General features: G+C 59.2%; 7 protein-coding genes across 7 annotated transcripts; all 7 read right to left on the minus strand.

Moving 5' to 3' along the window:
• Nucleotides 1-201: 201 nt before the first annotated feature.
• Nucleotides 202-1206, minus strand: LINJ_32_2200 (conserved hypothetical protein; the record flags this gene model as incomplete). Its single annotated transcript, XM_001467861.1, has 1 exon — nt 202-1206. The coding sequence occupies one exon, from the start codon at nt 1204-1206 to the stop codon at nt 202-204; it is 1005 nt and encodes a 334-aa protein (XP_001467898.1).
• Nucleotides 1207-2752: 1546 nt separating this feature from the next.
• Nucleotides 2753-4381, minus strand: LINJ_32_2210 (conserved hypothetical protein; the record flags this gene model as incomplete). Its single annotated transcript, XM_001467862.1, has 1 exon — nt 2753-4381. The coding sequence occupies one exon, from the start codon at nt 4379-4381 to the stop codon at nt 2753-2755; it is 1629 nt and encodes a 542-aa protein (XP_001467899.1).
• A 626-nt stretch (nt 4382-5007) lies between these two features.
• LINJ_32_2220 (conserved hypothetical protein) lies at nt 5008-6021 on the minus strand (the record flags this gene model as incomplete). The annotated part of the gene is made up of 1 exon (XM_001467863.1): nt 5008-6021. One exon carries the CDS (start codon nt 6019-6021, stop codon nt 5008-5010), a length of 1014 nt encoding a protein of 337 aa, XP_001467900.1.
• A 1280-nt stretch (nt 6022-7301) lies between these two features.
• On the minus strand, nt 7302-10346 carry LINJ_32_2230 (conserved hypothetical protein; the record flags this gene model as incomplete). The annotated part of the gene is made up of 1 exon (XM_001467864.1): nt 7302-10346. The coding sequence occupies one exon, from the start codon at nt 10344-10346 to the stop codon at nt 7302-7304; it is 3045 nt and encodes a 1014-aa protein (XP_001467901.1).
• A 4753-nt stretch (nt 10347-15099) lies between these two features.
• Nucleotides 15100-17706, minus strand: LINJ_32_2240 (conserved hypothetical protein; the record flags this gene model as incomplete). The annotated part of the gene is made up of 1 exon (XM_001467865.1): nt 15100-17706. One exon carries the CDS (start codon nt 17704-17706, stop codon nt 15100-15102), a length of 2607 nt encoding a protein of 868 aa, XP_001467902.1.
• A 1144-nt stretch (nt 17707-18850) lies between these two features.
• Nucleotides 18851-20356, minus strand: LINJ_32_2250 (conserved hypothetical protein; the record flags this gene model as incomplete). Its single annotated transcript, XM_001467866.1, has 1 exon — nt 18851-20356. One exon carries the CDS (start codon nt 20354-20356, stop codon nt 18851-18853), a length of 1506 nt encoding a protein of 501 aa, XP_001467903.1.
• Nucleotides 20357-22206: 1850 nt separating this feature from the next.
• On the minus strand, nt 22207-23421 carry LINJ_32_2260 (conserved hypothetical protein; the record flags this gene model as incomplete). Its single annotated transcript, XM_001467867.1, has 1 exon — nt 22207-23421. The coding sequence occupies one exon, from the start codon at nt 23419-23421 to the stop codon at nt 22207-22209; it is 1215 nt and encodes a 404-aa protein (XP_001467904.1).
• Between the last annotated feature and the right edge of the window lie 564 nt (nt 23422-23985).

Genomic DNA, 23985 nt, shown 5'->3' on the forward strand with positions numbered 1-23985 from the left:
ACAGATGGCGCTCTGAACGCCTCATCTGCTTTACCCCTTCGTTTTCCGTCTCTGGATCAAGCCCCACCGTTTTCTCTCTCCCACTTCTTGATTCTTGGGTAGGCGTCGAACAAAGTCGCTTCTAACCACAGAAGCTCTCACACATGCGTTGCCCTCTTCTCCCTTCCCTGTCCCGCGCACCCGCCCCTTTCGCCCACAACCTTAATCCGCCTGCGTCTGGCGCCCCCGCAGGGCGGTGGAGCTGATCAACTCGCCGGTGGGCGATTCCACCAGCGGAATCGAAATTCCTACCATCGGGGCCAAGCCGCCGTTTGCGGAGCGCATCTCATTGATGAGGCCGAGCGACTTCGCCGTCTCCGGCGATACCACCAGCGCCTCGACGTCGGGGATGCTCTTTGTGCCCCCGCTTATCTCTGAGATGGGTTCCAGCTCCAGCTCCAGGTCCGGCCGCATCTTCTGCAGGAACTGTGCCACGTTCTCCATGCGCAGCTCGATCGATTGCAGTGACTCTGCAAACTTCTTCCGTGTCAAGAGTGACGCATCCGTCACACCAACGCGCAACTTCTGTATCGCGTGCAGCGCGGCAGTAGAAAGGAGAACCTTGTGACCGGAGTGAAAGTGGTCAAATGTGCCGCCGACAGCGACGTACTTGTAGTGCGGCTTAAAACCCTCCGCATCGCGCATGAAGGCCTTGTCCACCAACTTCCACTCCCGCAGTACTGCCGCCGCATCGTCGTACAGCTCGATGACATCGCTACCGCCGCGCTGCACTCCGTCGAACTGCTGCTGCTGCTGTTTCGAGCGCGCAGAGGGCGAGGGGGAGGCTGCAGGAGCGTGAGTTTCTTCCTTGCTTGCTGTGCCGCACGTCGCCGCCTCTGCTGTGCGAATGACGGGAATGATACTAATGGAGAGCTGAGGACATACCTCGAGAGCTGCACTGTACAGGTACACACTATGCTCGAGGAAGGTGCTGCGGTGCTGATTGTCGATGGCAAGATACACGTCGACGCCGCCGCTGTAGCCGCACTGCAGCTCTGTGCTAGAGCAGCGGTATTTGATCGGCTCTGACGCTGCCGAGACGCTGCCCGCCGCTGTCGCAGCTTTGGTTGCGATCGGCGTCAGCACCGAGCGAGTCAGGTACGCAGCTAGCGACTTTGCATTTGCATCCTTTCCACGAGAAGTAGAAAGAAGCACCAAAGGCGTCATTATTCACAGACTTTGGCAGACGAGTGCTCGCAGGTCGTGGTTCGTTGCGTGCAAGGCTGTAGCAAAACCGGTACAAGCAGCCTCTTTAAAGAAGCCACTTGAAAATGCTGCACGAAAAAAAAACAAGGGCAAAAAAACTGCGTACGAGTCTGGCCTGATGCTGGCTGTGGGCACTCCAACTTTCACCTGCTGATGCCGTGAAGCGGCAAGCACGAACGCACAAGCGGGTAAGTCGTGCTGTGCTTAAAGCGCAACAATGGTGTGTGTTTGTGTGTATGCGAAAATCCGCGAGAAGTTATATGTTCAGTATGGTGGGTGCTTTTCATAGGCAGGCGTATGCGTTTTTGCCGAGGGCTTCTTCACTTGATGGTTATGTTCTCCGTCGTCGGCTATCGACGAGTAGAAAAGTGCTACAGAGCTCTTGCGTGGCTCTGTGTGTATTTGCATGTTTGTGCGTGTATGCATTGCCATGTGTTCCGGGCGAGGTCGGGGGTGTTGTCCGACAGGTGGCGTGCAGGCAGAAAAAGTGAACAACAGCCACGCAGAGAGATGGGGAGGAGTAGCAAGCGGAGAGTGCGCACGCTAGAAGAACAGAGAAAAACGAGGTGGTGCTTCAAAGAGTGCATCACAGCGTCACTGAAAGCGGTGAAACATCTGCACGAGCCGGCGAAACACGGACACCGAATGAGAGATGCCGGGAAGGTGGTTCTCATGGCCTCCACAAGCTCTGTTTTATCGGCTCGCCTTGTCACACTCGGCACTGCACCAGCGCCCATGCGGCGTCTTATTGTTCCAATGCGAAGCAATAAACCGCATTCAGGCCGCACCGCGACTTTGCCTGGGTCCTTCTTGTTGCTCTTCAGCGCGTCCACTCTCTGCCCTCAAAGGTGAGTCAAACGTCACTCGGCCCGGCGTGTCACAGGCCCATCACACAGCACATGGCAGTGATGAACGCGCGCGGGGGCAACCTCCTCCGCGTGCTTCCTCAACGCCATCCCGGAGCCTGGAAAACGGCAATCAAAGAAATACGCGGTGTATCACACGCCGTGGGCACCACGAGCCCGCCGACGATGCGTCCATCTGCCGTTTTTGCCACCACGCACAGCGATCAAAAATGTTGTAGTCAGGGACGGTCGATTCTTGACGTTTTTGGCCTTCCAATAAAAAGCAAAGAATAGGTAAAGCCGCTCCGCAGAGCCCCCTCAGCCCCTCAGCCAGCACGGCGGCACACTTGCGCTCTGCCGTGTTGCCCATTTTACGGTCGTTCCGATTGTTTTTTTTTGTCGTTGTGCCTCCTTGGGCCGGAGGTGTGTTCAGCAGCTTTGATGCGTGCGCGTGTCGTGCAAGAGAGCCGCTCCCCCCTTCTAGCCCGATATGTCAACGCACATCGGTTTTGATTCAGTATGTGTGAAGAGGTCGCCGCACACGCTCCCAACCACAACGGCAGAGCCACACGTGAGATCGCCACTATCATCGCCTCAGCGGCATGCACAGCCACCTACACAAGCACATGCACGTGCTCCCCCTCGCTTGCAAACCCATGGTACTACAGCGTCGTGTACAGCTCCGCCGCCTCCGTGCACTCGTATGCGCTGAAGTGGTGATTCAGCGAGGCCATCAAATGCAGGTTATAGCGGCTGCCAAGACCACCGTGGACTGCGTTTCGGAAGAGAAAAAACACGCGATGGATGCGACTGTGCACCAGCGCCATGGCACACATAACGCACGGCTCATGCGTCACGTAGAGGTCCAGCCCGTTCGCCAGATATGGACGAGAGCTGTTTGCGTGGCGCGCACCCTCAGAAGTGACCGCACTGGACAGCCCGGGCGCCAGGCTCCCAGGGGCGGTGAACGCCCCGGCCATGCCGCGGGAAGGCTGCATCGTCTGCCGCTGATGTTCTTCTTGTTGCTGTACGGCGGCCAGCTGCTTCAAGGCGTACATCACGGGGTGTTCGAGGATCAGGCGCGGTTGCTGCGGCGCTGCTGCGCGCTGCCGCTTCCATGAAACGGTGTGCTCATCGCAGGGCGTTTCTGCGAAAATACCGCAGTACGGCGCTGCAGCAACAGGGTTGTCCACTCGCATGGATGTGCAGCCAGAACTGGTCGCCACAACACGCCCTGTGGAAGGATCGATCACGACAGCTACAATGTCGAGCAGCCCACCGGGCTCCTTCGCGCCGACGACAGCCTCCTCTTCCGCCACACTGATTTGCGGCGAAGACGCAGCTTTCGAGGACTCCTCCACCCCCCTCTCCGAAGAAAGCCTGCTGGCACGCACGCGTTGATCGCGAGCCTCACAGACACGGTGCAGACCACGGCAGAGGGGAAACACGTGCTTCACCATGTTCGCGCACACCTCTGCCGTCCACGCGGCGGACGGCAGAGTGGGAGCGTGAGGACGGGGTACAGCGAGCGGCCAAACGCGGTTAGCGCTCATCCATTCCGCCGGATCAGACCTCGGGGCCGTCGCTGGCACAGACATGATTTGAAAAGCAAGCGATCCGCAAGGAGCAGCAGCAGCATCCGAGGAGGGTGCGGTGTCGTCCCCTACGCGAGAGGAGCTCGACGTTGAAGTATAGTCTTCTGTGTCATCGTTGCGGTCACAGATCCCGATCGCTTGCTGGCGTGTGCCGCATGCTGCGGAGTTTCCGGCGGTCACGGCAGAAGCCGTCTCTACGAATGCACGAAACGGCGCCACTTTTGAGGTTGACGCGAAGTCGCTGGAGAGAAGCCTAAGCACCTGTTCAGCACACAGTGACTCCTCTGCTCGAGTCAAAGGCCACAAAAGCCGGTGTTTCAAGGCAGCATGGTCGCTGCCTGCAGCGCCAGAATTGGCGCCTATCCCGCCGATCGCGTCACATGAAGAAGAAGCATTGCTTGTCAAGATGGAAGCCGTGTGCGCCGCGCCGCATCTCTCGAGTGGCTGAAGTGCGAGGAGAAGCTCCAAGCTCGAGGGCGGAGTCGCAGGTGGTGGAGATCGGGGCTCCGTAATTGGCACCAGTGTCACGCAGCGGCGCGGTCGCAGTCGCTTCAAATGCCCACCCTCGGTCTCGTCGAGGGGAAGGTGCAGATTTGCGGCCCGCAGCAGCGTCTGCGCGTGCTTCGGCTCTGAAATTATTAGAACAAGCGCCGGCGTGCAGGCGAACGGCGGCTCCGCTGCCACGATCTCTCGCATGAGTGCGTACAGATGCAAAAAGGCCTCGAGCAGGCGCTTCTTTAGCGTGAGTTTGTGATTTAGGGGTGTCGAGGTGCGTCACCTGCTGTGCGCCTTCGTGAATGCGTATGCAGGCAACAAAGCGGCGTGAGGGGGGGGATAGATGGAGGAGAGGAAGGAGATGTGCTGCGCGTGTACAGAAGACACGCGCACACCTCACAGATGCAACAGAGACATGTCGAGCAGGGTGATGATGCAATGGCGAAACGGATTCCCATCGAACGCGAAGCGCGTGCGCAGGGTCCTGTGGATAAATGCCTGGCAATGCAACAATGTGGGCAGAAGCGTGCTCAGGGAGGCGGCACTGTGGTGAAACCGTGGATGTGGCATGATTCGAATCGACCTTGCCGTACTTTCTTGCGAGTGTCTGCGCGCGTCGCGCTTATCCTTCTAGATCACGTGCACGCGGATAGCCGCAGATGGACGCGGAAACGAAAAAGCGAAGCGCCATGCACTCGCAGGAAAGGTCGAAAAATGGCCTCGCACCTCTGGGCCGTTCTGCTTTGCGTCGCTGGGAGGTGGCCAGCAGGGAGAGAAAATGTCAGCGCATGAGGATGTGCCGTCTCGCACGTTGGAGTACGCGCCCTTCATGGCGTTTGAAATCGGGGCAAGTAGCGCAGTCGGTACACGCTTAAATGTTCGCCCGTGTAGCGCGCCGTCACCTCCGAGGCCTCAAGCATGTCGTCCTCATCCTTCACAGTCTCCGTCCCGCTGCAACGCAGGTGCTCGCGAAACGTAGTCTGCGCAAACGCCACCACATCCGTCGCATTGTTTTCCTTGATAAGCACCAGGTAGCACACACCGCGCCGTGAGAGAACGGAAGGCAGCTGACGCAGGAACCGGTCGAGCACAACGCGTCCTCGCGGCCCGCCGCACCACGCTGTGGTGATCACGTCCCTTTGGGCTATGGCATCCTGTAACTCCTCGAGCGAGGTTGGGACGTACGGGGGGTTGAAGAGGACGACATCGAACAGCGCAGACGCCGAGTTCCCACGAGGCAGAGCGTTTAAGAGATCGCCGTGGAAACGATGAAGGCAGAAGGTCGAAGCCGACAGCGCAGAAGATGTCACGTCGTCGGCATCCACACGCAGTGATGGTGGCGCAACCCCCTCGGCCGAGAGCACCACTGGAGCAGCGAGCGAGGTTGGAACGGCACTCTGAAATATACGCTCGTAGAAGTCGGTCAAAACCGTCTCCCTAAAGTACTTGAGAAGGGTTTCCGTCCAGGTGATTGCGGTGGCCTCGAGAGCCAGCGGGTTCACATCCACAGCACAGAACATTGGTCCGCCAACAGTGCTGCGGGTGCCGCTCGCGCGGCAGCAGAGATCAGGCTTTTCTGCACCAATTTCCTGTGTGGCTGCTGCTGCGACGGATGGCATTAGTAGACACCGGAGATGTGTGATGACAGTGCCGGAGCCGCACCCGACCTCCACGCAGCGGTCTGGTTGAATGGAGCGGAGAAGCTCGGCATCCTTGTCGAGAGCCTCGAGAAAGAGAAATGTGTCCGCCTCAGGCTCGTAGACGTTGTGGCGAAAGCGCGAATCGCGAATGCAGTGCGTGTACTCCGGGGACGAGTACGAAGCCCTGGCGATAGAGCTCATCCCAGTGAAGGTGTATAGAGAAAGGAGGGCCTTCGAAAAGACGCAGACGCGCAAGGGGTTTTACGGTCTGCTCACGTCCAGCAGCCTCATGCGTTTCTCTTCTTGCTCGTTCTGAGGCCGCCATCGTGGATCAGGGTACCAAAGAAGCTCCGCAGGCCGTGTACAGCGCGCACGGAGGATGGTGAAGATAAAAAAACGGAGAAGACACGGGTGTCGTTGATAGGACAACAAAAAAAAAGCGTTCAGCAGAGAGAGGGGTCAACCGCTGGCCACCTGGAGAGAGGCATGCAAGGATGCGCATCACAGTAGCGTGCATTCGTTGCTCCACCTCTTTTTTTTCGTTTTCAACCATGTTGAAGTAGAGCGGCGAGGGTGTCACAAACGCACGTGGCGCATTCGTAAAACGGAGCGCGTCGCACCCTCCCCTCCCCCTTCGCCCACTCGTCCATGGTCTCTCTCCCTCCGTATCTCGTTCGTGCCCAACGGGTTGCCGCACGTCCTCAAGACGCCGAAGCCCTCACTTGCAGCAGCCGGCATAAGCCGGCGTGGTACGCAATTCGCAAAGTTAAGTAAGCAATTGTGCATGGGTGGCTGGGTATGTTGATTCGCTTGATGGTGATGCTGTGGTGGTGGTGCGCGCGTATGCCATACTTGTGTGTGTATGCCATATTACTCGTGGGTGCCTTGCGTCTGTGTGGCAACGATCAGCCGTGGGTGGGGAGGGGGAGGGGAGAGGTCCGCCGTTGCTCGTCGGTCTGGCAGGGAAGCAAAGCGACACAGAGAGACGGCCGCTCTTAGCGATCTCCCTTATCCTCCTCACGCAACGCCTTCGCCTGTCCCGGCCCCCGTGCCCACCCCGAAGCGGAACGCATCTGAGCACATGAGCGCGCACACACACACACCTGTGCATATATACATATATATATATATATATATATGTGCACACGTTGGCACAAACGTGCAGGTCTAGGCATCTATACAGTCTACCTTGGTGCAGTGGTGAACGATAAGAAACAGTTTACGGGGAGAGAGTGGGTATGAACACCATCTCGTGACAGCGCGCACATCACAGGGAGCACAACGAGAGGGCACAAAACGCCGCAGCACCTCCGCACAACACGAGAGAGCGCCTAAAGAGGCGAGAAACTCACATGAATGATACGCCCCAAAACTCAAGGCACGAGTATCTGAGATAAAGCGACCGGAGTATCGCATTGCCTTCCCTGATGCCCGCGAGCTACCCCCCTCTCCCTCTTGACCCGACCCTTGCCCTCCCTCCCTCAGCTCGCGTTGGCGTCGGTCGCCTCAAGACGCATGGCGAGGTGCTCCGTCGCAACCGCCAACTGCGCAAAGGTCGGGATGAAGGCACGCAGGTGCTGGCAACGCTCCACCTCAAAGGAAAGGTAGTTCGTCAGCGTGTCGGCGTCCGCCGCGGTGGCGCAGCGGGGGACGGGTGGCAACAACGTCCGCGTCGTTGCTGAAGCGTCTCGCGAAGATGCGGGAAAGGCGGCGGAACGTGTGGCAGCCACACGAGAAGCCGGTTTCTCGGCAATCTGCCGAAGCGAGTCTGCAAGGGCAGCCACAGCCTCTTTGTGTTCTTGAAGAATGACGGGCGAGAGCTGTGAGAGAGGGTCAAGCAGCTCACTGCTGGCCGGCGCGCTTGCGGAGGCGCCGCCGCGCAGCCTACGTAGCAGTGCCCTCTGTGCACACGCAAGCTGGGCATCCAGAGACGCGCAGCCAGCGAGTAGAGAAGCAGCAACGCGTTGAGTGCAGTCTGTGGGAGTCGCCTTCGCCGGCTGGGACGCGCTGCGAATACCCGTGGCGTCACCATCGTCTTCACTACCGCCACATCTCATCTCGGAAGGCCGTGAATGTGAACGCGGCGTGCTCCCACAGCTCCGCGGCAGGTTTGCAGCAATGGTGGGCTGTGTATCGCGAGGCCGGAGGAAGGGAGAAGACTTGGTCATGAGGCGCAGCACCGCATCTTTTTCCTCACAAACGTGAGCCAGCTCCGCTTGAAACTGCTCTATACGCTCCTGCATGACATCGCACGTGGGGCAACCTCCATCTCGGCGATGATCAGCCATTGATCCAGTTGCGGCACTCTCAGTCGTTCCTCGCTTCGCCGTTGCCGTGAGAGCCGCCAGCAGGCGCTCCTGCAGTCGATCCACCTCCTGCATCAGCTGGCGGTTTCGCCAGCGAAGCTCGTCCACTGTGATCGCCGCTATGCGGTCTTGCTGCTTCTGTGTGAGAGAGGGGACATCACCGTTCTTTTTGCCTAACGAGCCCTCCATATCCGTGATGCGGTCATCGATGCGCCGCGCACGAGGGGAGTGGCGTCCCACATCACTCGTAGACATGAAAGAGACTGATGGAGGTGCCGGCCGGCGCGCGTGTCGGGACTGCGAAGGCTGCCGCTCCGCTGCAGCTCCAGGCACCGGCACAGACGTCTCGCTCGGCAAGATACGCGAGAGTGTCGCCTCCCGTGCGCGTCGGGTGGCATCCTTTCGGAAGAGCAGCACCTCTCTGCGAAGCTGCGTCAGCTGCACCGTCAGCTCTTCCTTCTCCGTCTCTGCCTGCCGCAACTGCTTCACCACCGCGGCGTCCTGCCGCTTCTGCCGCGCTGCCTCCCGCTCCAGCGTACGGACCTGCCGCACGAGCCGCTCGACCAGTTGCGCGTAGTCGGCGTTCTCCTTCTTGGTTGCTTGATGGGCACGCTGCAGGTCCGTCCAGAGGCCTGTCTTGCCGCGAAGCTCGCGCTTCAAATCGTTGCGCTCTTGGAGTGCTTGATCGCGGGCAGCCTGTGCGCGACGGCCTTGCTCCTCCGAGCTTCGCAGCTGCTCTTCGATAAACACAAGGCGCTTGAGTAGGTGCTGTTCTCGCGCTCGCTGAAGGTCTCGATCGAGCTGCACACTCGGCACCGGTAACTGAGCCGGCGTCCGCTCTCGAAAGCCACTAGTGGCACTACAGCTGCTGCAGCTCCTGCATGTTTCTTCTACGTCTGGACGCACGGCAGCCAGCTCCCTAACACGCCGGGAACTGGAGTCTGCGACGCTGTCGTGGGTGGGGCTCGCCTCCACAGCCGAAGGAGTCGGGGACGTTGCTGGTCTCGAGAAGAGCTTCGACGGTGCAGACGACAATGACGCCGCTCGATTGCGCGGCGGCCTAGAACAGGATGCCGTTGACACTGATGCGTCCGTCGCAGCAGCAGCAGCAGCAGCAGCCCCGCTGCTCTGCGCCACCTCCACTGTGGCGGCAAAGTAAAGAACGCGCATCGTTTGTCGCACCGTGTATTGCGGTGCTGGCACACAAAGCACCTGCACCGTTGCCTGCGGTGCCACACTCCTTTCTAAAAGGTCGCGGAGGGGAGTGTGTGGAGGGTAGGTGCGAGCCGCACCGTCCGCCCGCATGTGGAGAATGAGCGTGAGTTGCTGCAGCAGCTCCTGCGCGCTGGCCGCGTCGACAACAACCAGTCGACCATAGCCCTGCAGCTCCACCGTCACCACACAGGCCGTCTGCCCCTCGAGCGATGTCGGAGACTCCTCCAGCGCGACGTGGCGGTCTTCGAGGAGCTGCAAGATCGTGCCCCACTCCGTTGCCGAGGCGCTGCGCGTCACGGTCGCCTTGTGCGCCTCCTCCAGGGTGCGGATGCGACGATCTTCGCGGAGGCCGTCCAGCAGCACCCGCTCCGACGCGGAAACCGTCACCGCAGAGAGCCGGGCTGCTGAGCAGCCCTCGAGATTCCGAAATAGCAAGGGAAAGAGATGCGCGTATAGCTCCATTGCCACTGCCGTGGCCTCCGCCAACCCCGCGTTTGGCCTCTGAGACGACGTTGACGATGAAGGTACGCGTGCGACAGGCGTTCGCGCATCAGCCTGGACCTGCGATGCGGTGCCGTTCACACCCGACGCCATCGGCTTAGGGGGCAGTACCACATCTTCGGAGTTCGGCGTCGCAAGCACGAGAGTAGCATTGCCACCCTCGCGCAGCGTAGCTAGAAGCGGGCCATTGACGTGCTTCACGTAATCATGAGCAGGGCTCAGCACGTGAGAGAAGACGAGTGACTGTAGGCGGCCGCGGTAGAGCACCCGAACCCCATCCTCGAAGACGCCCTGGAAGAAGGAGGTGTCTTGGCGCGCCTCATGTGGGATGACGCAGTACGTCCGCGTGGACATCCTGCCCTCCTTCCGTCTTGTGTGTATATGCCTTTGTGTGCGTATTTGTATGTGTGTATAGGTGGGTGTAGGCACAAGGGAGGCGGCCAGTGAAGAACGAGGAAGGGAGTGGGGGCATATACGGATCCAGGCAAGAAATGCGGCAGACATAAAGGGAGAAAGGCAAACGAAGGCTGTAGAAGAGCATGTGCGCGCCTACAAGAGCGTCGAGATATGAGGAGCCGAAGCACGTCGGCTCATCCTAGACGCAGCAGTACTTTTGTGCCAGAGATGAGGTCGCCCAAGCCGGCGACCGAGATGCGATCTTGTGCAGCTCACAAGCGCAAGCCACCGCCGCGCAGCCAAGGTGCGCACTACACTTCCAAGAGCGTCAATTGAAAGGAGAGAGACAAAGAACACCACAATGAACGAGCTTCCTCCGCCGTGGCGCTCCCTCGCTTGGCAGCGCGACGGCAGGTAGGCAAACATACATCGGCATCCAGTAAGCACGTGTGTGTGTGTGTGTGTGTGTATGTAGGCGCCTGCCTTGCCTCAGCACCTTGCTGTTGTTGTCTTCGCTGTTTGTTTGTGAAGCGTGTGTGGGCAAGGGGGTGGGAAAGGTGAAGAAGGCGGGTCGTCGAAGACACCGCGTGCATCGCCTCTCGCGCGTACACGCACACGCACACTTCTGCGCAGACACCTAGAGATTGAGAGACGGATCGAGATGGCGGAGGGGTGGAATGGTGAACCGCCAGAAGAAAAAATACGGAAAACACGAAGTCGACGAAGCGAGCGGAAAGAATGAGGAAGCGGGAGAGATGAAACGACAGAGTTTGGCGTAGAGATGTCTGGCCCATCAAACACAGACAAATAGACACTCTGTCACCGGAGTGCAAGCAATCTCGTTCCTTTTTGGGGGAGGGGGGGAGGCGGTGTGAGGGGAGTAGATGGGAGGGAGGGGGGCTCAAGGCACGTCTTACAGGACAAACCCAGAGAGCGATAGTGGCGGTAGCACATGCTATTGGTAGCCGATAAGGGATCGCAATACCGCGAGCGGAGGCATCAAGGAGAAAGAGATGCAAAGCAAGCTAGCATACGGTAGTTGAAGCCTCAGCGCTTCGAAAAGACACAAGGACGGGCAAACAAGGCGCCAAGGGAGAAGTTCGATGTCGACTCACTGCAGACGCGAGCGACCGCGCACAGCCGTACGCGGCTCATGGCAAGAAGCACAGGAGCATGACGGAAAAGACGAGACAGAGAGCACATGCTGCACCATCTTACTGCACCAGCATCACAAAACCATAAAACAAAACAGAAAAAGAAAACAACAAAGGGATGCACGGCAGCATGGGCGATATCGAGATCCGAACGCATACACGTTTCTCGTACAGTACAAAGAGCACAAAACAGAGACGAACCCCGATGGGGAGAGAGAGGGAAAAGGAGGAAAAAGGGAAGCAGGGGGGCTGCTCGGCGTCCACCCAGAGAGGTGTTTGCTGGGCCCTGCAGCACCACACACTAAGGTGTCTCTCTTCATCGGTGTAGAGCAGTGCATGAATGCCCCTTGCTTTCAGCACGCCATTCTGCCACGAGCAAGTCCGCAAACGCATACACGCATATACAAGCATGGCGTACCTGCCTTTGCTGCACTGTGGCTCAATCCGGGTCCTCTGGGACGAGCCGTCCTGCCGTCGAATCGGGGGTATGCGTCTTGCGGCCTTTTCTGGCCCTTCCCGTTCCTTCTGAGCATATGTGGTGCGCAATGGGCGCCAGACGGGCATGGGTGCACCGCACACCTTGACCCGCGAGGGCCGCGTCCAGTCTCGTACTCGACGGCGGAGGCCGTGGTGTCTATCATGCGGCGAGTAGGGGGTGTTCCAGGTGCATGCCGGGTGAGCCCAGGGGGGATGTTGGCCATCCTCGGGCCAGGGCACTCTGAGATCCGGCGCAACCTGCCTTGTGCCACGCCTATCCCTCTGAGTCGCGTATAGCCGCTCTACTCCATCAGGTTCTGTAGAGATTCTCCACATTAGAACCTGGAGGGCTCGGTGGTGCGACGCCGTGCGGTTCTCCTCACGCTCCCGGCATCCGTGCCGCATCAGTCCGCCCGGCCGGATGCAGGGGATGCCGCGTGTTTTGCGCCCATGCGTTTTGGGGCTCATCGGTGTGGATACCTTCGCGCCTTCTCCGTCGATCACTCGTGCTCCTCTCACCTCTGCACGCCCTGCTTCGATGTGACGCGCCATGTCGTCTGTACCTGACAGCGTCGGCACACAGTGCTCGCACTAACGGATCCTGGGGCCTGTTTCAAAACGACGCTGCTGCGTCGGTCAGTCGCTGTCCTCATCCTCCATTTCCCTCTCTGTCATGGGGGAGGGGAGGGCGGCATGTCGGCACGGCTCGCCCGCACGTGCCGCGACAGGTGGGATAGGTGGGACGCCGCTATGAGCCTGCGGCGACATGGAACACTCCACCCTCTCCTGAGTCCGCGCGCCCTGCACAGGAGCGGGCATGTCAAGCGGAGGGAGGGGGGCCGTGCATAAGCATGTGCCTGCACGCAGAGAGATCATGGCTTGTCCTTCCGAAAAGGCACAGGGGGGGGAGAGCACCGAAACGCCAGCGCAGTAGTAGGCAGCACACCACCTGCGACCCCACGCTGTCGCTGCCCGTCACCCGCCACTGCAGGAGCCCAAAGTGCGGACAGGTGCTCGTGCGCAGCTGGGCGAGGAGGGTCGCCTGTCGTCTCGTCAGCTCAGCATCCGCGCTCTTGTGGTGCCGGGCAGATGCCGCCTAGTAGCTGCTCTCGTCTCAGCGTGCCGCATCGCGTAGCGCCGTTTCGGTGCGCGTCGGCCGGGCGTCGGAGACCGGTGGCCAGGTCCGGAATCCATGCAGTTGGCGTCGGCGCCCCTGGCACTGCCTGTTTTGCGAGCTTGTTCAGCCTGCCTTTGGGTTCCCACCCGCAATGGACCAAGGCAATCGGTGCTCGAAGGCGCACGCGACGGCCCACAGCAGCGCCAGCGCACGTGCCCAGGTCCGTCGCGCTCCGCCATCCTCCACAATGACAGGGCCACGTGTCGAGCGCCGTGAGGGCGGGAGAGCGAGTCCGCAACAACGGCAACCCCACATGCCTCTCTGTGTTGTAGCTGGTCAAGCCATCCTCGCAGCAGTTCAGGCGCCAGCACCACTGCTCCATACTCGGCGCGGGCGCCGCACGCAAGGCCGCCGCAGCTCCTTGCCCGTGTACACCTGTGCGCGCGTTATCACGATAGCGCACCGCGGCCGCACCTGACTTGGTGTCTGTCTGTGCTGTGCCGTCTGTCCACCGCGGGTAGCAGAGCTGCGTGACGCGGGAGAGTCGCTGCCTGCCTGCCGCTGGCTTTCTCTTCGTCTGGAGAGCCCGCCCGCAGCCCGCCTCGGGAGTGATATGCTGACGTGCACAAGGAACGAGAGCATGAGAATGACAACGAAAAAAAAAAATAGAGCGACGGGCGAAGGTACGTGGAGAGAGAGAGAGAGCAGCAGCGCGCGGCGAGTCAGAGAGAGAGGTCGGCACAGTTGAAGCAATGCGATGGTGCAACGGCGCATGAACACGCGTAGAAAGAGGCGCCGGCAAGTGCACAGGATGTACAGAAAAGGAAAGAGGATCGCGGATGCCAGCCAAAGAGGAGGGGGTGAATCAAAGAGCACAGTATGCGCATCACACGTGGAGGTGGCGCGCGCACACCACCGCAGACCCCCCCCCTGCGCAAGCAGGCGCGGGCGCAAAGAGATGCACAGGCGTATACCGCACCCTAAAGCATTAAGAGCAGCAAAGCACAAAGGCAGCGGGAAAAGGAAAGGGAAGAGGGGTGTCGGAGAACAATGGCGAAAGCCACGGCGGGCGTGGTAAACGGTTGCATACGCTGTCCTGTGACACACCTGCTCACATGCACGCGCACGCGCACAGAGAAAAGAAAGAAGAAGAGCGTTGACGGCCAGCAACGCGAAGGCTTGATGGACGAAGGATGCACATCCACACATACACGAGCGAGAGCGAAATAAATGGCAATGGAGAAAAGTGAAAGCGTGGAGTACTAGAGGAGCGAAAAAAAAAGGGAGACGAGCATAAGGAGAGGGTGTGCAGCGTCGGTGCTCCCGCCATCCATACGAGGCACCTCAAACACAGTCGCCGCCCTTGTTGAGACAACACTCGAACACGCAACCAAAACAGCACATACAGATATATGGAAATATATAATAAGGAACACAGGCGGGAAAAGAAAGCGAGAGCGCACCCGTATACACGCACGTAGACCTAAGGCACACATCGGCAGGCGCTCTCACATGTGTGTCCACTCATTTGCGACCAAAGAGGCACGCAAGACGCACCACGTGCGCAGCTGCGGGAATGTGTACTAGCTCTGAGAACGGCTACCATACATGAAGAAACAAAGAAAAAAAGAGTGTACTCGCCGCAATCCGCTCGGCGACAGCCGCCGACTTCTTCGAGGTTTCTGCACTGCTGGTTGGCTACGCTGTCGCTAAAGCGCATACGCCACCGGTAATCCCGCCCCTGCCGTCACCACCGCGTGTCTGTTGTTCATAATCTTCCGTAAAACAAGCCCTTCCAGGCGTGGAGGGCAGCGGAGGGTTCTCGAAAAACAAAGGAAAAGAGCTTGGAGAAACATAAAGCGAAGCACAGCGAACACCGCACACAAGAGTCGGCAAGAACTATCGGAGCCGCAACATGCACTCGCTCGTTGTCTCAGAGTCCTCGAGGAACTCACTCACATGCGAGACGTGATCCACTTGCACATGTGAAGAATCCACAGAAATGAAAAAGGATGTTGCCGGACGCTTCTTCGCATCATGCGTTGTACTCTTCGACTGGGCCGGCCTCCACTCGTCTCGCACGCAGAGGACCATTCCAGTCCCGTAACTCTCATCACCGCCGTCTCTTCTTCTGCAAAGGCTGAATGCGGTCCCGCGTTCTGGCAATCGTTTTCTTCAGCTGCTCTGCCAACGAGCGAGGAATGCTGCCGTCTGTGGTGTAGATGTCAAAGAGAATGCGGCCAAGGTCACCCGTCAAATACGGATCGATGAAAGGGAGCACGCGCTGCAGGATGTAGTATTGTCGCTGCGCCTCTGCGTGCAGCACGCATGACGCACTCGCACCACCTGTGCGCTGCAGCGTCGCGACCAGCCGCTCCTCTACCTCCTCGAAAAAAGGCTTGTAGAAGTTGAGCATGTGCGGCACAAACGTCGGCCGCATGCGAATCGGTGCGCACACCATGCGCGTGCACGGCACCCAGCGGCTCGTCCTGTTGACATCCACGAAGCCGTTCGCTCGCATCTCTTCCTCGACTACCTGGAATAGAGTACTCTCCGCCTCCTGAAAGTACTTGAGAACGTCCTTGTATTGTTCATCGGTGCAGCTACGGTCGCCGACAAACACAGGCTGACCGACGTACCTGCTGAGGTGGCTGTCGGCGCGCTGCATGCTGCGCTGTCCGCTGCTACTGGTGCGTGCAGTGGTCAGCACCCGGCGATACGCTTCAGATGGCATGTGCAGGTTCACGACAATCAGGTTCACATCCTTGTATGAAAGCGTCGGAGAGCGCACCATTGAGGTTGCCGTGGTCACGGAGGCCCCGAGATCGCCGTCGCCGCCCTCGTGAAGAGCGTGGCAGGGGAAGGGGGGGAGGTTGAGTGGCAGGCACTCCGCGTCCACAGAGCGGCAGCCGTGGCTCGATCCGTGTCGGCGTTGCGCGATTAGCGGGGAAGTTGCATCGCGATGCAGAGGCGTGCGGTCCCCCTCGTTTGATTTTACGATTTTCACGTCGTCCGCAAGCCCGTTGCCGCCGGGGCCCCGCATCGATGAGCACCCTTTCCAGGATGCGTAGTGGCCGACGTCGCTGCTCGCTACACCACTGGTTCGGGAGCCTGTGGTGTCAGCGCTGCCAGAGCTGGACACTGCAGCGGACTTGCACCACTTCCACTCGCTCGCCTCTTCGGTTTTGCTGCTCTTTGGTGCTGTTGCCGAGGAGCTTGAGATGGTGGCAGCGACGGACGCCGCTTTCTGTGCTTGCTGGTCGCAACTACTACGATTCTGCTGGTCTTCCAGCGACGGCGCGAGCTCGGCGGTGTCGGGCGCCCTTGTGATGTCACGACCATACCGCAGTCCCAGATCGCGAAGCTTCGCCGAGGTCGCGAGGAGCAGATAATCGGCCTGGAAGAAACGATACACCTTGTGCTGGCGCCGCAAATCGAGCATGTCCGACATCTGCAGCCCATAGCGCACCACGCCCAGCTCAGAGAGGTTGTTGTCGATGAAGAAGACGGAGTCCCACTCGCTGGACATGGCAAGCGACCAGACGACGTCCATCTTGCGGTATACTTTGCCGTTCACGAACGCTGTGTTGCGCGACGGTGGGAAGAACGTGCTCATTGACGCGAGTGTGATGCCCCACACCTCCGGTCGAAGAATGAGCCATCGGCCCTGCTGTTCTGCCTTGTCGTCCAGCTGCCCATCGAAGGTGCGGTTGCACGTCGGCGACGCCCTCGGGTCGTCCAGAAACGCAGAGTCCTCTTCCTGTTCGCTGCGTTCCCGCACGGTGGCGAGGCGCACCACAACCGTGCCTGATGCAAAGTGTCGCAGGTCGTGGTCGCTCAAGTCATCTCTAGCCGCTCGGCCTCCACTGCATGCACCGGTTTGACTGGTCACCGACGACGCTGACGCCGGCTGCGCCTTTGTCCGGCTGCCACCCCCGCAACGGAGAAAGTTCGCAAATAACGACTTCCCTTTCTGCGCGCCTCCGCGAGACGAGGCTGGCGGCGAGGAGGAACGACCTGTGTAGCCGGCCGTCGTACGGCCATCGCCGGTGGAGCCAGTGGTGCGCTCCAGAAAGGGCCGCACGCACCACAGTCGCCCGCCCGGCCTCTCTAAGACATCGTCGATGCTCCCTTGCGAGAGAAGCAAATGGCGCGCGGTGTCACCGGCGCTGCGGAAGAGTTCAACCAGTTCCGAATCCCGGAACACAGTGTTCTGACGAACCCCGCTGGCTCCGGATGCAACGAGGGTGTCGTCCACGTCCCATATGCACAGCACCTTTGGCCGGCGTGGCTCGACGCCCTTCAACGACTGGCAACGGCTCAGTCGCAGCCGCGAGCTGGTCGGCGTCGGCGACGTTTGCGACGGAGCAATTAAGAAAGGAGTGGCCTTCTCGTCCTCCGACCCGATATCCGCCTCAATCAAAGAAAGAGGTGACCGCTTCGACGCCATCGGTGCGTGTGTAGCGAAAGGGGTTTGGGCGCTCGTCGTAAGAATCGAAGTCTGCTTCCGCGGCGACGGCGGGCGAGTCGAATACGACAACCTACTCAGCGCATCACCCAGGTGAATGGTGCTCGTGTACGCCGATGGGAGGTACGGAGCGCCGTCGTTTGTCTTGAAGTCGCCGCTGTCAATAGGCTCCTTCAGCAGTCCTACGACGGAGCTAACATCGGCATAGTTACACGCCGCAACGAAATGGGGGTGCAACTGAACTGTACTCATCTTCGATCCTCCCCTTGCTACACAAAGAGTTAAAGGTAAGAAAAAAAAAACAGCAACTCCTTATATGCGTCTACCCCCGTTTACGTGTGTGTGTGCGTGATTAAGAGGAGAGTGTGTGAGACAGAGATGGCATGACGTGCAAAAGTGTGGAGAAGCAGCTAAACAATCGAATGACGACAAAAGCGGTCACGATTTCCTCTTACCGCTGTGGTTTTCGTGGGCATTGAGGCCGAAGAAAACCCCCCAGTGCGTGGTATCTCAGGTTTCACTAGCCAAACTCCGTGCGGTGAAGCCAGGCAGCCTCCCTATCCCCTTCCGATGCACAGCCACCTCTGGTGGTGACAGGGTTGAGTGCCTACGGCGTAGGGGAAGGCCAGAGCGATGCATCGCGACTGATGTGGACGGCCAGGCTCTGCACGGCGCCGCGTCAGAGCGCTCTGCGACGGTGCGCACGCTTGCACTAACCCATATGATTAGGCAGAGTGTCATCGCGGCTCCAACGCATCCCACGCCCGGCCCTAACTGCCCACTGGTGTGGGGAGCCCGAGTACCATCCCTGATGGTGGACACACACCGTGCGGCGACCGGCATGATGGGGGAGCGGCCTGCGAGGCGGCCGTGGTGGGTAGAGTTTGAGGCAGAGGCCATGCTCAGATGGCTGAGTCGGCGCATTGCTGCAGCACGTGTGTCTCACGCTGCTTCGCACCAGGCGATGCGGTGCCTGTGACGGGCCAGGGGTAGACTGGAGAGTGACTCATGTGGTACAGCAAAGTGGGCACGTTGAACATCATCGAAGAAAAAGCATCCACTTGCCTCTCCCCACCCCACCTCCTGCTGTGCCGCGTCGACTTGGTTTGCAGTGCGAGAGAGAAACACGAAAACGAAAGGGGCGCATGCCAAAGTACACGCAAGCGGCAGTTGGGCTGGGCAGTGGTGATTCACGTGAATCTGCGTGGTTTCACGTGCAGATGTGTACGGTGTGCACCGACCAACGTGAAAAGATAGCAACAACGACACTGAAGAAAGAAGCACCAAGAGAAAAAGCGGTCATTGACGAAGCGACAACAGCGCCGTCCGCTTCTGTGCAAGAAAGCTAAGAGGCGATGATCCGGTGTGGGTAGGAGGGGGAGCTGGTGATGCAGTGCTATGCCAGGACGTAGTGATCGACAGCCCGCTGCGTAATGCGCACTCCGCGAAAGAACTCGACCAACAACATCGTTAACCAGGCTACGATGGATAGGCACATCAACCCGAAGATTGCGATGCTTGGTATCATCCACTTGCTGAAGGAGGGTTTGAAGATGACGCACTCTCGGCTTGCCGCACCCACGTTAACGTACACGAGAAAGGCGATTTGCATGAGCATCACGGGGATACCGATGGCACCCATGCCTCGCGAGAAGGGCAAGTTGACGCACACAACCACGATTACAATGATAGAGAGGCCGAGGACGGACATGTAGATGGCGGGGAAGATAATCGCGGTTCCCGCGCAGGAGTGCAGGTTGAGTATAAGCACGACAAGGGTCACCGTCTGGGCAACGAAAAAGTATATGGTGAAGAAGACAAACACCTTCGTGACGATGTCAGATGGATGGACGCGGCGGGCAAGCACGCGCGTGTGGTCTTTGGCGCTGATGCTTTGGCTCGATAGAACCGCAAACCCGCAGCCGTTGCACGAGTGCGTGAAGAAGGCAATGCGGTGGTAGGCGAAGATTGACATGGTTATCAACGTCAGCGAGCAGCCCAAGAGTAGCCAGTAACACGCGCCATGAAGGTAGCGATGGTTTCGGCGAATATCGCTGATGAAGAGGAATGTCTGCAGAATCATTTGCGGCAGGGCGTAAAAGCAGCCGTTGGTAATGTGCTGGACAAGAGTGCCGTTGCGCAGATCGTACCGGATAATGAAAAAACTCTTCGCGTTGGCCGAAATCTCGTACCGCAGCAACACGTAGCTAAGCATGATCTCGTACACAGGGATGATGGGTACAATCCGAAAGAGGTTGTCCGGGTAGCGCCACACTTGATTCTCATAGCGTTTGATCTTGCCTTCCTCCGCCCGCATGGTGGCGACAAGACTCACCACGTAGCCGCCAACGTATGTGATGATGATCCAGTAGCCGTTGTTGCGGTGCTCGGGCTGCTGGAACCAAAACACCACCGACCACAGTACCATGGCGGTGAACGTCAACGTCACCAGCACGCCAATCCAGCTAATCGCGATGCTGATGTAGTGCAGCACGTCGAAGACAAAGAATATGCAGAAGCTGGGTTTCTCCAAATTTTCGAGCAGATACGGGTAGTCGATGAGCAGCTCCACGTAGTCGAAACCGGAGTAGCGCAGGAGCACCATCTGCTGAAAGGTGATGCGGCTTGTGCGGATGCTGCACAGAGACCGGACGTAGTTGAGCAGATCGCCAGACACGACGTCGCCGTCGTAGGGATCGCCAGCAAGCACCTCGTCAAGCTTTGCCTGCACCACAGACTGCACACGAGGATCGTCAATGTCGACGCGGCCAGAGTCAAGGAAAACTTTCAGCAGTGCCGGGCTCCCACTCACTAATTCGAAGATCTCGCCGTCTACGAGCTCGTTGCTGGCCTTCAGGGTTGCGAGGATAATGTTCATGAACACGTCAGAGCCGGTCTGCATAAACAGCAGCAACGTGTCTTTCAGGTTTAGGTTCACCTGATCGGGATCGCTATCCTCTTGCACATCATTGCCTTCCACGGAGCTTGCCGATTCAGTGGACGGGGCCACCTCAATGGGGCTGCGGTGCTCAGACCTGTCAAACTCCCAGCCACCGCTGCTGCTGCTGCTGCTGATCCTATCTGGGATGTTACTACCAGCAGCTACGCCGCTGCTGCGATTAGGGCCGGTGAGTGTCAGCTGAGCGTTGAAGGACGCGTCGCCGCCAGGCTCGTGCGGCGAGCCATTTCTGGGCTCTAAAAACAGACCAGACGCAGCGTTGACACCCTTGTATAACATTGAAGATAGCCACCCAGCGCCACGTCTACTACCCTGATGACGATTCGTGTCCTTGTTGTCAGCCTCTTCGCCACCGGCGTACGGCTGGCGAGAGGCGCCGGCTGACACCACGCCGCGCGTGGAGCTCTCAGTGGAGTCTGCGCCATCGCCGTGTGTGGACCCGACATCCATCGCCGCCTCATGTGAGGCCCCGTCGTCAGATGAGTCCACAAATCGGACGCGCATTTCAATGCGCTTGAGCGTATATGATATCCCCGGTGGTTCACGTGTGCTGTGAGGAAGGGAACAACAGAGACAGGTGGACAATGCCTGTCTGCACACTTGTGGCTGTGTCTGCGTGGTGAAGCAACACAGTTTGCGGAGAAGGACGAGCTTTTGCGTACGTGCACGCTGCCGTAGCAGTAGCTGCTCGTGTTGAGAAGTTATGGGAAAGGAAGGAGCAGCAGCAGAGTGCAGTAGCGCGAGCAAGAGTGTGTGGAGAGAGAAGAGAACCGAGTTGTGCCGATCGTGTCGGCGGTGTGCAGATGGTGGTGGTGGTGGTGGTGATCGCGCTTTGACAGCGAGGCAGTCGTTGTGGTAGTGTTTCACCCGTGTAGAGAAAAGGAGGCCATGAAAAGAAAGACGCAAAGCCCGAGTGCCCAAATCTTTGAGAGGCGCAATACCGGTTCGGCCCGTCCCCGGAATGCGCCGTCTCAACGCAACGCGTGTTTGCAAAAACTCGGTCGTTCGCGAATGAAGCCGAGACAGAGAGCTGTGCGAGGGCACTTAGAAGGGAGATAAAGAGGCGATGAAAATAACGAGGCAGAAGCCTCAACGGCAGTGAATCCAACAGGAGACGTAGAGAGACGGGGACGTCAGCACTGAGAACAAGACGTCCGCTCTTGGAAAGAGTTTGAAAGGTTCTACCATTCGTCTTTTAGGCAGCCCCAGACATCCCGCGACTGTGGCTGGTAGCGCTGTGGCCCGGCGGGAGTACTGCGCAGGCAATGTAGAGGTGATTACTTGTTGCTTTTCGGCGCGCATGCCGTTGCGGGGGTTGGGGTTCGGTGGCTGTGCGTGCTCTTTTCGCGGCTGCAGAACCTCCGTTTACGCACCTCGCAAGTGGCGTCTCTCTCGTCTTCCCCTCCGTCATATGATGACGGCAGCTTTACGTTTGTTTGGTTCCTTCTCGCTGCTAAGGCAACACAACATGCTCTCAAATAGGAGAAAAGGGGACGCGGGAGGCACGCGTTGAGGCTGCCAACGGACATTCACATCCACACCCCTCCCCACCCGCACCTCTTCTCCTTCGACCTCACGCGCACACATGCACACGTACTCGCACGAGCAGGCGAGCCTTCACGCCTTCCATACACATCCCGAAAAAAAAAAACAAGTCGGTGAAAGCGACCCTATAGACTGAAGCGCATGGCATGGGGAGGGGAAGGACGTGTCTTTGCCTCTCTCCACCCTCATTAACTCCCGCAGCTCCTCCACACCTGTACAGTCGCCGCCTCCCAGCACTCTTTTTGACGTCATAAATCTTGAGACATCTCCAAGAGGCGCTTCTGGAGCACCTCCAACTGCTTCCGCTGCGCTGGATCCGGCACCTGCGCGAAGTCGCGCGCCGACATAGTCAGCACCCGCTCCACATCTTCCTCACTCATGCTTTGGATGAGCTCCAGTACTTCATCGCGCTCCGCCTCCGTCATCGGGGTCGATGGTGGCACAAGGGACGTCTGGGACCCGGAGGGGGCAGCCGCCGACGAAGAAGCGCTCTCGGTGGCGGTATCGCGCTTGCGGGCACCACGCGCCTCGCCACTTTTGGCCGCCGACTTCGCCTCCTTCTTGGCCGGCGTTGGCGACTCTGCCGGGGGTCGCTGGGGCGTCTGCTGAGGTGTTGGCAAGGGGGGTTGATGCGACGGCGTCGGCTGCTGGGGTGACAGTGGCTGCGCTAGCTCCGCCTCTGCCTCCGCAGCCCTTCGCGACTGGTACGCAGCACGAGGCAGCGAGCCTAGTGGGATTCGCCCGGCGTGTTGCAGCGTCATGATCACCGCCGACTTCAGCGCCGGGTTGTTGTGTAGCAAACGCTTTGCCTCGTTTGGACGCTCCAACGCCAGCACGCGCAGCTGCTCCACAGCCGAATACGCCTCCTCCGTGGCCATGCCGCGCAACGCGTCAAGTACGAGGGAGCCGTCGCGGCCGAGAATCGGATCCGTGTAGAAGCGCGGGAACTGCATCGTCTCTCGTCCGGCCTTGTCTGTGGTTAGCTGCTGTGACTGCTCCTGTTTCTGTTGCGGTTGTGAAGAGAATGGAACACGCGCCATCGGAGCACGCATGCCACCGCCACGGCCCATTCCAGAACCATAAGGCGGACGCGATGAGTTCGGAGACGGATACGGCTCTCGCGGTCGCTTGCGGAATGTGGAATGGTCAGCGGGTCCACTGCCGCCGCCGCCGGGGCCTGCACGCAAAGGTCCGTGAAGTGTGGTGCTGCGCGCCGCCGTCACCCGCATCGCACGCTCGCCAAAGGTGGTGCCATCAAGGCGGCGAATAGCCTCCTCCGCTGTCTTTTCATCCATGTATCCGGCGATGCCATAGCGGAAGTCCTTCCCTGGCGCCGGGCCGAAGATGGTGAAGCTCACGACATGGCCGACGGACTCGAAATGTTGACGCAGCTTCTCCTTCTCGATGACGAGAGACACACCGGTGAAGAAGACGCTGGACGCCACAGAGTTGCGGTCTTCCATACTTCTGCGCTCACGTCGAACCTTTTGGCATGAGCGCCGGTCACTGTGTACCTCTGCACGTGTCACACGGCACCTCTTTCGGCCTCTGTGTGTGCGCCTTTTTTTTTCTTCCGGCACACTCCTGTGCCGCCCGCTGTGCAGTGTTGGCAACGCGTGCAGAAAACCGTGTGCACCTGCTGAAGGACGTGCGTGTACGTGTTTAGGATGCACGGGAAAAGATGGGAGGGGGGAAGCAGAGATGAAGGAAGAGGAACAGGTGGTACGACGCCAAGGTGAGAAACGAAAAAAAGGCATCGAGCGAAAGGGGAGGCAAGGAAGCGCAGAGAAGACGCGGCAAACTACAGCGCTGCATGCAGCGGAGAACGCGGCCCAGACACACCCGTGAAGGAGGAGAAGGGAATCACAAGTCGGTCACATGTTGAGACCACACACACGCATACGAGCAAAAAGGATGATGTGCCTCCTTCCCGCATGTGCAGCTGAATAGCGTGAGCTTGCCTGTGTGTGTGTGTGTGTGTGTGTGTGTGCGAGCGGCGACAAGGAGGAAACGAGCGGGTGTCGCAA

The sequence above is a fragment of the Leishmania infantum genome, chromosome 32 (assembly GCF_000002875.2).
Source record: "Leishmania infantum JPCM5 genome chromosome 32".
Classification (NCBI taxonomy): domain Eukaryota; phylum Euglenozoa; class Kinetoplastea; order Trypanosomatida; family Trypanosomatidae; genus Leishmania; species Leishmania infantum.